Source organism: Strigops habroptila, chromosome Z (genome assembly GCF_004027225.2).
Source record: "Strigops habroptila isolate Jane chromosome Z, bStrHab1.2.pri, whole genome shotgun sequence".
NCBI classification, from domain to species: Eukaryota; Metazoa; Chordata; class Aves; order Psittaciformes; family Psittacidae; genus Strigops; species Strigops habroptila.
Genome location: NC_044302.2, coordinates 64078919 through 64093167, shown reverse-complemented (window position 1 = coordinate 64093167; position 14249 = coordinate 64078919). Strand labels below are relative to the sequence as shown.

Genomic DNA, 14249 nt, shown 5'->3' with positions numbered 1-14249 from the left:
TATTTTCCTAATTCATTTTGCTATTTAATACACATGACCTATGCTAAATCCCATTCAGGATTTAGTTTGGAAAGTTGAGTTTCAGTTAGCTGAAACTTGAGCAGCCTTCTCAAAAAATCCCATTCCTAAAAAATGTTAATTAAAAAAAAAAAAACCAACCCAAACAAAAAAACCAACCCACCCAAAGCTAAAAACTCCATGCCAGCTTTGTGAATACTCCATACAATACAACACAGTTGACCAGAAAGCCTGAAAAAACAGTTAGATGCAGTTTTGCATCTCTTAAAGCAAACCAGAAAAGCGTGGTGGGTTGGAAGTGCTGGCAAGGACTGCCCGGGCAGTGGTGTTTTTGTTAGGCTTTCCTCATTGGTTGCTTCAGAGAAAGACGGAAACAATACCAGTAACTGAAATAAAAGTAGCGCACATTTCTGGGTGATAGGTACAGAGATCTGGAGTGGTCATGTTGCTTCCAGCCTTTGTGTCCAAGTCCAGGCATCTCCGCAACGAGAAAAACCACAAGATTTGCTGAACAAGATGCAGATGACTTTTACAGGACCATTCCTGATGCATCTTTACTAGCAATCAGATCCCTCCGTGGGTAAATTTAGAGTTTGCAGGCTCTCTATGCCTCAGCTGCTTAAAAGTGTTGACAAAGCATCATCAGTGTGAATATAAATAATATTGTGTTTGATATTTTATGCATTAAATAGAAATGCTTTTTGCTGCTTCCAGTGTGGGAGGAGGACTTGTCTCTTTCAGGTTTTTTTCCACAAAGTGAAACAATGAGGAGTTTGTTCAGCTTCTGCATGCAGAAAAAATACATTTAGGCATTCTTTGCATAACTCTGGGGAACAAGGAGTTGCTAGCTTTCTCGTTGTTCGCCTTGTTTTAGTTGCATAATACAGGTTAACTGTGAAAACACTGTGAAAAATACCTAGTGGAACATGAAGAAACAGTCTGTGCTGTGTACCGTGTTCCCATACCAGGTGATTTTGAGTTTCATTTTGTTTAAAATAGATATACTGTTGTTTCAAGCTGTTAAACCGTGGCAAATTATCATTAGCAAGTGAGTGACTGATACGTGTAAGTAGCCACAGCCTCAGTGGCTGTTCTTAGGATGGCATGTGGCTTAAAGTGTCTTTTTTGTCTTGTTTCTTTTTTTTTTTTCCTTCATGTATTGTGCTCTGTATTCTGAAAACCTGTCTCTTATTTTTTCCCCTGTATGTGTGTGTTCCAGTGACTTTGTAACATGCAAGACACTGATGTCAGGGGGAGCTCCCCTGCTTTCATCCGGCCTCAGAACGGGAGCAGTCACAGGTCTTCGGGGTACGTCCCAGGGAGGATTGCTCCTCTCCGTCCCCCACCACCCTCACAGAGCCATGCTGCAGCCGAATTTACCTCTGCAAGACAAGAAGCCCGGGCAAGACTCCCACCCTTACCAGTCAATCAGCACCGCCGCCAGGCAGAAGCCAACAGGCATAAAAACACTCTCATTTGCTTTGCCATTTCTAGCCTTTCACTTTTTGTTGCACTGGGGATTTTTTTGGGAATAGCTTCAAAATATGCTCCAGACGGTAAGTTATTTTACAAACAAAATCATCCTAGAAGTTACGGCCGCTCTAAACATAATTCAATAATTAAGCATCAGGAGGAGTGTTAAAAGTTAACTGCAAAAAATAGGACGCTTGCTGCAATTTTAACATGGAAGGAAGCAGTGTTTGGGAGCTAAGATCAGCATAGCAGTAAATAAAGACTACTGGTGAGGGGAAAGAAGCATGAATGTTGTATCAGTGTCATTATTTTTGTCTGCAGAAGAAGTTGTCTGATCTGTTCACAAATTGCAGGCAAAATGAAATCCTGTTGAAGCAGTAACTGAGGAAGGTAGTAAAATTAACTGCTTTCATTCCATCTCCCACTGCTTCTCAATGGGAGTTCAGGCCAATTTTCAGTATTAATTGTTCCATTGCGTCTTTCTGAAATTTCCCTGCATTCTCCTTTAAAAATACCCCAACATGCACCTGTAGAATCCTTTGGAAACACTGACAGTAAAGAAACTCTTAGAGGCACCAAGGAATGTCTGGCTGAAATTTTCATCTTGCAGTATTGTTGCAACAGGTCCCCAAAAGTTTCCCAACAGATTAAAATGTTAGTACGCTCAGCTCCAACCTAACACATGCAGTACTGCATCCAATGCCACCAGTTCCAGCTAGGTGTGTTCTTAAGGACTAATTGGAAATCCATATTGTCAGTCTTAATAGCTGTTTAAAAGACAGTGGAGGGAATGTGAGACTTGGTAGTAATTGCGTGTAAATCCTAAACCTCCGGCATACCTTCCCCAAAGGGAAAATGATACTTGTCTGCTTTTCTTTTCCTGCCTGTCAGCTGGCCTTTTTCCTCCTTGCTTTTATCTTTCTGTCAGCATCTTTTTTCTAAGGAGTCCTGAACACTAGAGATCCAGGGAGAGCCCTGGAAATGCAATTTCCTTCCCCATTTCCAGGGACTTGTGCTGCAGCGTCAGAATGACAAGCTGGGGAAGTTTTCGGGGAAAAGTTCTGCTTGGCCTTTGCAGCTCTCAGCTGGATCTTGCCCAGGGTAAACAGGATCCTCAGAAGCTTTAGCTGCCAAACTGTGATAAACTTCTGCTGAGCATAATAGAACACTGATAACTTTTTCCCAGAGGTCTTAAAATCTCCAGACTTGGTGGCTAAGCAGGTAGAAAACAACTATTTAACTACATCTAGAGAGCTGTTTCTTGCCTTTTCTTTTGACAGATTTTATGTCCTTGCTGCAGCACATGGAAGGTTCTAGAATTATTTTTAAATTATTTTTCAGGGTGTTTTTTGTGAGTTTTTTGTTTGTTGGGTTTTTTTTTTTCCCCCTCCACCATTTGCAAAAATCTCCACCCACCCTACACTCGTATTAGAAGCTCTCTCTTATTAAGGGGAGCTGACCCAGTTTTACAAAAATGCTCTGAAGCAAGGGCTTGACTTCCAAAATTTTCAGCAGGAGTGGTTATGTTGGCAAGGCCATAACTACCTAATGTTTTCTTGTCTGTCTTCTGTTTTCATTTAATCGTAATTGTAGGGGCAATGACTACAGTCTGTAAAATCTAATCGGTAATTTCAGAGGTAACATACGGTGAAGTACTGGATCCTTGATGTTTCCCTGCTCCGCATCGCAATTGCTAAGGGAGAATTTCAAAATACATTTGCCGAGCACATCTGATCTGCTTGCCAAAAAGCTGATCCACTGTGCTTCAGAAGCATGCTTGCATTACAGGAGTGCCTATTTCTGATGCTGATGGCTTCCTTGCTGGATTGTAGTGGACAGTAGATTTAGGGTTTTCTTGGTTATTGCGCTATACCTCTTTCTGACTCAACAGGAAAATTTACAGTTACTAGATCTTCTTTTCCGTGAATCACGCTAAGCAGAAAACATCAGGTTGCTGACTCATGGTTTCCTCACATTGCCCTTTGCTACCAGCCAGGAAATAGGAGTTTCTTCACAGTGTGTGTGTGTGTGGTGTCTGGGGGAAGGGGTTGGTGGCTCTGCATGAGTCAGGCAAGAGTCTTGCATTTCTCTGGTGAGCGCTCAGCAGTCTTGCTGATCGCAGTGCTTCTTGGCTTTCCCTCGTGTTGAATTTCATTTTCTAAATGCTGTCTTCTTAGGAACTCCCAAAAGATTTGCCTTTGGTTTTATTTTTATATTGCTACTTGGATGCCTTTTGCCCTTATGCAGTTCTGCTAATTTTTTCCCACTGGTAGTCAAATCTTGGTTTATGTGGGTTTCCTGAGTTGGAAAAGGTTTGAAATGTGGAGAGTAACACCAAAGGAAAAAAGTTTCTGTCAGCAAAACTAAAGCTGGCTTGTGTTAAACTTGTGGATAGGTTTCGCTTTCTTTGGATTGTGCAAGAATGGGCTATTGCTAATAGGTTTTTGCCCCCAAAGTTGCATAGCAGATGTGTGGGTGTCTTTCTCCAGAAGATAAGATGTGAAAAGGCTATTTTGACTGTTGCTCTCAGTCTGGCTGCTAACCTGTTTGTTTTGGCATCTTTTTGGTTGTTTTTTTCTTAAGAAAAATATTTTCAGTCTGACTTTCTTTTGGTAAGAAAATCTAAGGAATATGCTTCCTGTTTCTGTTTTTGTAGTATGTCTACGCTGCTGCATTACTCAGCTGCTTAATATGCTAAAGATGTTCCTGTTGTGAATATTATATTACTCTAACTTCATCTGAAATCACACAAGTCTGTCACTTCTTGCTGCTGCTTCTCCTTTTCTGGCCTTGTAGTATGGTGTTATTGCCTGTGTGGCGCCAGACCTTCACCAGGGTTTCAGCAAGGATTGCGTGTGTCACTGCTCTCGTGTGGTTTGTATCCTGATACTTAAGCTGCCTTCTTAAGGAGTACAAACCGTGAGTTTAGACCCAAATGTCTGGTCTCCCAGGAAGCTGCTCCAACCAGTAAGGTATTATACTAAATGTACTAAGGATGTCTTGTCCCTCTTTATCCCTTACTTGCAAACCTGCATTGAAAGAAGTGATTTGGGTATGTAAAAGCAAGAAAGGATCAGTCTTTCTCACACAGGCAGAGACCTTGAGGGAGGTGATATATTTAGATGTTTTACAACCATGTTAGTTGCCCTAGGTAGCTGGTCTAGAAGACCTGGTGCTCAGTGTGGCTGCTGTGGATCTGAGTGCTTCCCACTTAACCTCTTCTCATCTACTGCAGGTGATGTAGAAAATCTTGAAATAACCAGATGGGGTTTGAAAGTATTTACTGTCAACAGTATATGTTGACAGTTCAGTCTGTGGTCACCAGTAGTTTAATTCAATGTGAGAATGCCTTCCCACCCTTGCGAGTTTAGCCACCTTTCAGGTATCTTTTTGGCTGCTCAAACAGTAGCATCAGTGGCTGCAGTATTGTAACCACAGGAGGAGCTGGAATCCTTTGTGGGTGACTGACTCTGTGTTGCTCGTGTTCACCCTAATGCTGCCTTGATTGATATGATGATGCTTGGTTTTAAAAGCTGAATTTCACATTGTATTGCAGAGAACTGTCCCGATCAAAATCCTCGTCTTAAAAACTGGAGCCCCGGAAAAGATCCTGAAAAGAGAGTTTTTATCAAAAAAGGGGATTTGTTTCGTCTGAACTCAGACGCTACAGTACACTCTATAGTTATACAGGATGGAGGTATGAAATGGCAAGATGAACATCATGCTTCGGTTTTCTCCGTAGTTTTTACTTCTGGGATTACATGAAAAACATGTTGAGATTTTATGTTGCAGCTTATTGACCAGTTCCCTACTTTTACTTTTCAGCCTGCTGCCAGGGCAGGAATATCATTAGAAAGATTAAAGAACACTGTAGAGTCTTTTCAATGGAGCATTGACATGCTTTTCTCTAGGATATAGTAAAACAAGACTTGTGTAGTAACCTTCCTTGTAGAAGATCTGATTGTTTTCTAATGGTCGCTGTATGTTAGTAATTCTACTAAAATGTCAGAAAAAATTAGAAATAAAACAACCAAATTCTTAGCAAGATAATAAAAACAGGAGTTACTTCCCCAGATATTCTTAACCGTATATAAGAGCATAACAGCTTAATTCATGGATTTAGGAAAAACCTGTAATTTTTCTGTTCTTCTTATTGCAGAATTGGTTCTGTAAGTCTTATCAAAATTTTGGTTTGACCTAGAGAAATTTTTTATTTTTTTTTCCTGTAGGGTTACTTGTATTTGGTGATGATAAAGAAGGTTCTAAAAATATTACCTTGAGAACTCGATTTATCCTGATAAAGGATGGTGGAATGCTTCATGTTGGAGCAGAGAAATGCCGCTATAAATCCAAAGCAACTATTATTTTGTATGGGAAGTCAAACGAAGGTGCTGATGTGCCAGAATTTGGCCAAAAATTTATTGGTGTGGGCCCTGAAGGAACACTGGAGTTACATGGGCACCAGAAGTTATCATGGACTCTTCTATCAAAGACTGTGTATTTCTCAGGGCTGGCCTATGGTCATTATTCATTTAAAAAAAATTTTTCCCGAGGACTAAATGTGAGAGTGATTGATCAGGACACAGCAGAGGTTTTGGAAGTGCTGAAGTTTGACACTCATGAGTTTTCAGAAGAAAGCTTGAAGCTCCAGAACTTACTGAAAAATGGAAGTCCAGGTCGCATTGTTGCTATTGCTGTAGGAGATTCAGCTGCTAAAAATCTACTGGAGGAGACCAGAGTGACTATTCAAAATCTTTTGGGAAGTAAGTTTGTCAGAGGATTGAGTTACAGGTAAGTAGTTTGTTTTCCCTTTTGTGCTAAGTAAAGATTAGATCTGATATGGATTCTGCCACCTTTGAGGGATTCATTAAACTTCAGCGATGTCTGTTCTTAAAGCCTCTGCAGGATTCTCAGTGTTGTACATAGTACTGCAGTAGTAGAGTAGTAGTATTCAGTGTGCAGTAGTTTGATACTGCAGAGACTGATAGTTTTAGGTATGTGTGTGATAGATTTTATTACTTACTTGTAATTGCTCTTTTTCACTGTTCTTTACAGAAATTCAAACTGAGTGCAACAAGGAATTTTTTCTCATTCAAACACACAGATAGAGAACTGTTGCTAGGCAAAGCTTTTAATGCATATAACTATGTTTGGAGGAGCAATGAATGAAAGGCTAACTGAATATAGGGGAGAGATGCTAATCCTATATATCAAATGGCATCTTATTCATACTCATGCGCTGTTGAAATGAAAGTATGTAACTGCTCCATTGATTCTGCAGGGGAACTGGTCTGTAAAAATACTTTGCTACTGAATTACGCTTGTAAGATGTTTCTGTATCTTTTGAGCCGCCTTTTCAGTTGGTTAGGATTTGGATGGTGGAACAGTAGAAAAAGTGTAATAGGGATTACCAAAGCAGGAAACTTAACTGCCATGCCATTCATTCAGTTGTTGCAAATGACTTTTTGCAGTGCATGTTCTGAACTTGGCTTTGTGCTGCACAGGGTTAGGAATACAAGTGAAAGGGGCACCAAGTCTCCAAACTAGGTGTTGGTTCATTCTTCAGCTTCCATTAAGATGGTGTTGCATAACCTTTTTCTGTTTTTCACTATTTCCGGGAAATCAGTTGTTTAGTTTTAACGTTCTCTTCTTACCCCTCACTAGCACCCAACATCTGGGTTCCAGTCAGTTTCCTCCCTCTGCTTTGGCAGAGGTGGGCTGTGTCGTCAGTCAGGATGGCATGTTCTGACCTCTGTTCTCGTCAGGAGCATGTTTCTGTCAGTGGCTGGTGTAGGCATGTGGTTGTGGGATGGAAAGTGGTTGCAGCACTGCCTCTGAAGCAGTTTAGGCAGAGGTGCTGAGACCTGTGGTAAGTACCACCTCCTGAAAGCAGTGAGGCGTGTGTGGTGGTTGTTCAGCCTGGCCTGGAGATGTGGGTTTCAGGTGTTCGTCTCTGCTCATGATGTCCATGCCACCTTGTCTGAAATGAGGAACTTCTGCAGCCTGCAGTTGGGAAGAAGCAGCCTTTCTTCCTTCTCTGCTGAACCGATTGTTGTATCTTTGCATTAGTCGGTAGACGCTCTGTAAGCATATATAATTGTCTTGTTCTGCCACAAGATGGGTGAGAAGCTCTCTCTAAGTGCTCACTGAGGAAAGCAGGGTCATTTTGTTAAAATTGTAAAGCTGGTGAAGGAGGATTTTGGCATGGAGGTGGATACTCTGTCTCATCCCTCTCTTCTTCTGCCTCTTCCTGTAAAATAGCATGCGTTAAAATACCTTATATTAATTTTAAATGCTGGTATGGGAAATGTTCAGCTTGTTTGCTGCTGCTACTGAAAAGCTGGCCCAGAATGTACTGTTCCTACGAACAGGTTAACTGTAAAAAGTTTCATTTGGCCTTTAATCCCAATCAACAAGAATATCATGAGGGGACTGAAATAAAGGCAACTGGATTGAAGGTGGTTTTGGTATCTGCGTCTGAGTCAAGTCATTAGCAACAAACTAATGTCCAGCTAGCGGACACTGTTTTCATTTGGAGTGAGTGATTGAACTTGAATGATGCAAAATTGTTCAGCTTTTTAACAGATGATCTCAGCTGCTTCCTCTGCACACTTAATTATGGCATTACAAAGCAGTAAGGGAAGGCAAAATAGTCTTGTTTTCTGAACTTGGAGGCATGCAGTCGTTTTGGGTTTTTTTCATTTCCAAAAATTTGGATGGATTGAGCAGAGCATCCCTGCTATATGCTGATGCTCAGCTGAGTAAGCATCCAGCTGAGAGAAGGGCTAGCAAGGGCTGGAGGAAGAAAAAACCCTTGGTCTCAGCCTTCAGAAACACCACGAGGGTGATCCCTCGTGCGAAGGTTGTTTAACAGCATGTGATTCCTTTCCTGGGTCTGAGCATCTTGAAAGATTCAAAAGGTGTTGCCTGTCCAGTGCAGTGATTGCTGGCAGCTGCTGCTGGAGGTGTCCATCTCTCCAGACCTGATGCCCACACGATCTGTCCCCTGGGACCCATGGCCGCCATGCTGTCATGGCTGCAGGCTGCAGCAGGGACATTGGGATTGGCTTCTAGTCCTTCTGTGCCCCAGTAAAATGGTGTGGGAGTAGGATCCTGTATCACTTCTGTCGCTCATCTCTTGCAATGTGCTTTTGGGAAAAGTGAATCTTGTTGAATGTTGTGCTAAAAACCTACATTAAAGTCCTCTCTGTCAAGAGCTCTTGTATTTGCCAGTCTGTATGTAGGGTGTCCAGTTATGTTAAACTGTTTCTTTTCAATGAGGTCTACCCATTTTTCTTCTGCATTTTGAAATTACATTTAAAAATTAATTTGGAAGAGCAGGATAAGAATTATTTATGACTTCTGTGCTCCTTCTTTTGTCCTTTACCTGTTCGTGAAGAATTTGTTAAGGACCGTTATATTTGAATATTTACTTTTGTTTTTCACAGGCAAGCCTGGGCTTTCGTTGGTGTCATAGGTGGTGGAAATTCTTCCTGTAATGAATCGGTGAGAAACTATGAAAATCACAGTACCGGTGGGAAGGCTCTTGCTCAGAAAGAATTTTTCACAGTGGATGGTCAGAAGTTTGTTGTGAGAGCTTACAGCGAATGGAACGATGGTAGGAAAGTGTTTTGTGAAATCCTGCAGTTGGGGAAGAAGTAAAAAATACTGTATATGCTTTTTTGCTAGGGCTGTTGCTTACAATTTAATATTTCCAGTCCTGCTGTAATATATATTTTTCTTTTTCCTTGCTATGGATGAAGTGTAAGGACACAGTTCTTTTTCAGTACAACCTATTTCTCAATCTATTCGTATACAGGATGTGAACAGCATAATACTGAGCCTTCATTTTAAATGTATTTAGATAAAGGATCTTACAGAATGCTGAAAGAGTTTGGTTTTTTAATTTTAGTAATTTGTCAGTCATAGGTATTTTAACTCTAAGGTTCTGATATATTAATTATGATCCTAAAAAGAAAACTTGGTAGAAGCCAGGCAAAATGTTTTATTCTTGTTACAATTTTCTGTTGCTGTTTGATGCTGAACTTCAGGCAGCTTTTCTCATGCCAGGTTGGTAGCTGGACCTGCAAATTGTTGCCATATGATATTCATTTTATTTTTAAATTCATAGATTTTTTTGCTGTCAGTGTTCCATCTTTTGTTCTATTTGAGATCAACCAAACAGGCTGTAACAGTATCTCACACTGGCATGTTTCAGAGCAGAATTGTAATTCAGAGGGCTTTGGAGCTGGTGAAATCTCGTGCATATTCTGTTGGTATCTCCTTGGAAATGGTTTCATATAAAGGTGAATATAATCTTTTATTGTGTTTGCTTTTTTTTTTTTCACTTAGGTGTCCCAATTTCAGGCTTCCAGGTGGAAGCTGTAGGTGGAGTGATTCTGAATCTTCTGGATGATGTTAGTAGTTGGGAGCCTGGAGACCGGATTGTTGTGGCAAGCACAGACTACTCAATGTATCAGACAGAGGAATTCACCCTTCTTCCCTGCCCCAAGTGTACCAAGTATCAGGTCAAAGTCAAAGGTATGCAAGCAGTCACCACTTGCAGATCCATGTGAATTAAGTATTCACAGTAGCACACTCCAGCCAGTTCCTTTCAGTGGGAGCAGTAAAGAACAGCCTTTTCACCTATTTCTGTGTGGCTTTGTTGCTGCATACAGGAATGGGTGCTTCTCCTTGCTGAAAAATTGCTCTGTATCATGTGAGGTCTGCCTCACAGCTTACCATACTAACTTTTCTTTCTCATTTCTTCCCAGGCTCATTGAATGCTTTAGTTTTCTTCCAAGAGGATTACGCTTGTTTTCCTTTCTTGGTTCCTTTCTGTCTTTTCACTAGTTTTCTTTATACGTGCTTGAATGGCTGTTGTGGTCATTACCATTTCCTTTGCCTTTAGTGGCCTTCCCATCTTTTGAAGTGTTATCATTATAATTTTTTCTGGAAAGGACAAAAAAGGAAGAAAAAAGAAAATGACAATCTTTGAACCTCTCTCTTTTCTCCCTCCCCCTTCTCACAGTTCCCTCTCCACACCCCACCAGCAGAATGGTTATGAAATAAGTGGCATTTCTAAGCCTCTGCTCACACAGGATATCCCTGAGTAGTTGCAGTCTGTTTTTTCTTTGGGCGTGATGTGTGCAAAATGATCATGCATGTTGTTGACTGTTTCCTTTTTTATTATCTGAGTCATTTTGCTTGACTTCACAAGAGCCTGCCATTGGACTGGCTCTCCAGCTCTGCTAGCATCTGCGTTTTCCTTCTGCCATTCCATGCCTGCCCTCCGCGCCAGCGCCCTCCTCCCTGATGTCCCACCTGCCACAAGGCTTGAGCTGGTGCTCTGTTCTCGTAGGCTTCAGCGTCAGTTTGCAGCACAAACTAGTTCGTGGTATTTTGCAGTGTTAGTTTGCAGCGGTCAACCAGTGCTCTTCAGAATCAGGTTTTGTCCCGTTCACCTCTGTCTGGGTGCATGTTCCTCTTCTTCAAACTCCTCTCCTTCCGTTCTTGGAAGTTTCCTGTGAAGGCCCTCGAACTTTCCTGCTCCTCCGTGTCTCAAGGGACTGCCAGTTTGTATGTCCACTTTGCAGTGTGATTTCATCCCATAGCATTCATTAGCATGCGTGAGGTATGTTCTACTGCATTGTGACGTCCCGGATATGGAAAAAGTGTATCTAAGTTTACCTTATTACACCTTATATTTACCTTATATTATCAGAGAATGCCAGGGAGCATGAAGCCGCAGAGCTTATCTAGTGTCATCAAGCACGACACTTGCAGGCCTTTGTTCTTAAGTGTCTCGAAAGGTGTTTGTTATTGAGCATAGTGTTTAAAACAGCAAGCTTAACTTGAATGTTGGCGTATGAGGTTTGAGAAGGTTTTTGTCACCACTGAATAGTGTATGTGGAAACTCTATTTCATCTCGGAAATCATGTGCTGTGAAAAAGCAGCTTTTAAAGGATTTAAAAAAATATATATATTTTTAGAAGATTTACAATATGGCGTAAAATACAAGATTTTGGCCTTTTTTTTTTTTTTTGATAAATGCTATGTGAACTATGTATAGATCTTTAACAGATGTTAAAGGAGATGAACTGTCCCGTCTTGGGTGGTTTTTTTTTTCACCCCAATATCAAGTGTCCTTTGTCACAGTAATGTATACTGTTGAAAAAATCCTCAAACCACCTTTATATATTCATTCCGCAAAGAATGATGTTTCCATGGACTGGCAAACCTGACAAGCTGGAGAATTCGCCATCTTATGAAATTATTTCTTGTATATTTTTTGCTAGGTTTTTTAGCTATTTTGGCCCCTTCGAAGTAGGAAAACTAAAATGCAATGTTTTGTAGGAGGCCTAGTTGCTCTTTCTTTGCTTTTTATGTGTTTATGTATGCTGGTCAAATATAGGGAAAAACAATAGGTAAGCCTTAAGGAGAGGATTGTAGACCCATTTACAGACATCTATTGTCTTTTGAAACCTTCAACATCAGGTATAGCATTAATACCACTCGTGGTTCTGCTTTGTGTTGTGGTAGTGACCAGTTTCGGCTTGTGTCCTTTTGTAAGCTTTGAAGGAATAGTGACAGTCTGTATTCAGGGAATCAGTAAATGGAAAAAAAAAAAAACTTAAACAAAAAAAATACCCTCCAAAAAAACCGCAATAAAACAACAACATAAAGGAAAAAAAACAAACCCAAACCCCCCCCCCAAAAAAAAACCAAAACCAAAAACCAAAACCAAGAGGGAAAAGTATTTTTAAAAACTAAATGCATAAATACTTCTTTTTTTCTTTTTTTTTTCTTTTTTTTTTTCTTTTAAGGTTTACAGGACCAGGTAATTTTCTCAGTTTGCACAGACAAATAAATTACTGTTTCTTTGGAAGAACAGTGTAAAACCAGAGTATGTGGTTTTCCCTAATTTTAGTTTTGTCTTCAGAATAGCTATCCAGGAAAAAGAAAAATTAGTTATGAGAGCAAATCCTTTTTTCTTTCAGAGGGTGATGAATCTGATATTTTCTAGAAGTGTTTTCAGTTCTTCAAAAAAGATTAAGCAGCTAGCATAGTTTTTCTTTTAAAGCAAATCTGCATCTATGTTTCAGAGAATGGTTAGGGTTGGAAGGGACCCTAAGATCATCCAGTTCCAACTCCCCTGCCATGGGCAGGGGCACCTACTGCTAGACCAAGTTGCTCAAAGCCCCATCCAGCCTGGCCTTGAACAGTGTCAGGGATGGGGCAGCCACAACATTTCATTAAAAATTTTCTAGATACATGGGTTTTGTTTGATTTTTTTTTTTATTATTTTTTTTTTTTTTTTTAATTCTTTATGTTCACAAACTGTTGGAGTGAAATTAAGATGCACTTGCAAATAAAGTGTTTGGATTTGTTTAGGATTAATTGTTCTAGTAAAATGAAAAATATGCAGGCTGTACATTGCTTTGGAAACATGGAGTAGCATACTTGATTCATTATCCCGCAAGATGCTTAACTCTCAGCGTCAAATGCAGTCTGGGACTTGGTGTTAGCTGGGTTAATGTTTGTTATTTATCAGTTCTGTGGGATTTTTGTGCCTTAGCATAAGCAAAGCTAAGAGGCAATACCATGTTAAGGTATTGGAATGCACAGGTTTTGTTGCTACAGTTAACTTGTTTATAACGCAAGGTTTTTCTCGTTTGTTTGGCTTTTTAATTAATGACAATTTTTTATGTAATTTTTTTTTTGTCTGTTTTTCCTCTTTCCCCTGCTTCAAACTGGTTTTGGACAGAAAATCCTCAGTTTCCTCATGTAGGAGAAGTTATTGATGGAGTGGACATGAGGGCAGAAGTCGGAGTTCTTACAAGAAACATCTTAATCAAGGGAGAGACAGCAGATACCTGCTATCGTGAAAAGGAGTGCCAGTTCTTCAATTACGATACATTTGGTGGACATATCAAGGTGTGAAAAACATTTTAAAGTAGCTTGCTGTCATGTAAAGGTATAGTGAGGGCAGAAAGATTAATGCTAAACTTAGAGAGATTTGAAAACTCAAGATTATTGATTGATATAGCTGCTTTGTGTAGAAATGACTTTATTCTCAGCTTTCCCTAAACGAGATTTACCCCATCAAGACTTGGTCTACAGAATTTGGAGGAAGAGATATCAATGCATGAAATGGTCAGCACATACCACAATGTTGTGTGGCAGGGATTAACCCGTACAAGTGATGTCCGTGCATGTACATCCTGTGACATTGTAGAGTAAAGTTTGATCTCTCTTTTCTGTCTTCCTTCTTTTCCCTGCCTTTCTGCACTGAATCCTAGAGATATGCTTCATCTGAAATTGGGCACTAGAGAGGCATGGAGAGGAAAGAAACTGGACCATGGTGGTTTTTTTTTTTCCCGTATATATATTTTTTTCTTTTTTGATGTAAAGTACTAAGATGATGTAAAGGAAACTGCTTCTGATTTCTTGTGCTACCATAAACATAAAAAAAGCTGAGGGAAAGTGGTATTGAAGAAACTAAACTCATATTCACTTAGGTTTTTAGATGAAAGGATTGAGCAGCACTCTGTCAGCTCTTCACTGATGCTGGAAAAGTTTGAGGCCTTGTATTTTAAATGCAAATGTATTTGTGCTCATTATGTGCTAGTCACAGTTTAAATCTCTCTAATATGTTTGGATGCAGATTTTAACAGTGAACATAATGGGAAAGAAAATATGCCCTTTCCCTACTGTGTGGCAGCTTTTGTTTTGTGGAAGAGAAGTAGGTGGGCTCA

The 14249-nt window shown here is 40.1% G+C and overlaps 1 protein-coding gene across 16 annotated transcripts in view; it reads left to right on the top strand.

Annotated features, from left to right (window-relative positions):
• Positions 1–14249, top strand: part of CEMIP2 (cell migration inducing hyaluronidase 2) — a 94221-nt gene that overhangs the window by 13332 nt on the left and 66640 nt on the right. For 6 of the 16 annotated variants that reach the window (XM_030469832.1, XM_030469829.1, XM_030469826.1 and 3 more), the window contains 6 exons: positions 1238–1326; positions 5048–5188; positions 5721–6282; positions 8940–9109; positions 9844–10032; positions 13259–13428. In XM_030469832.1, the coding sequence (XP_030325692.1) occupies positions 1263–1326; positions 5048–5188; positions 5721–6282; positions 8940–9109; positions 9844–10032; positions 13259–13428 (1296 nt within the window). In that variant the 5' untranslated portion in view covers positions 1238–1262. Of the gene's footprint in view, positions 1–13; positions 1575–5047; positions 5189–5720; positions 6283–8939; positions 9110–9843; positions 10033–13258; positions 13429–14249 lie in introns of those variants that run through there. The other 10 variants (XM_030469823.1, XM_030469819.1, XM_030469820.1 and 7 more) reach the window with 5 other exon arrangements.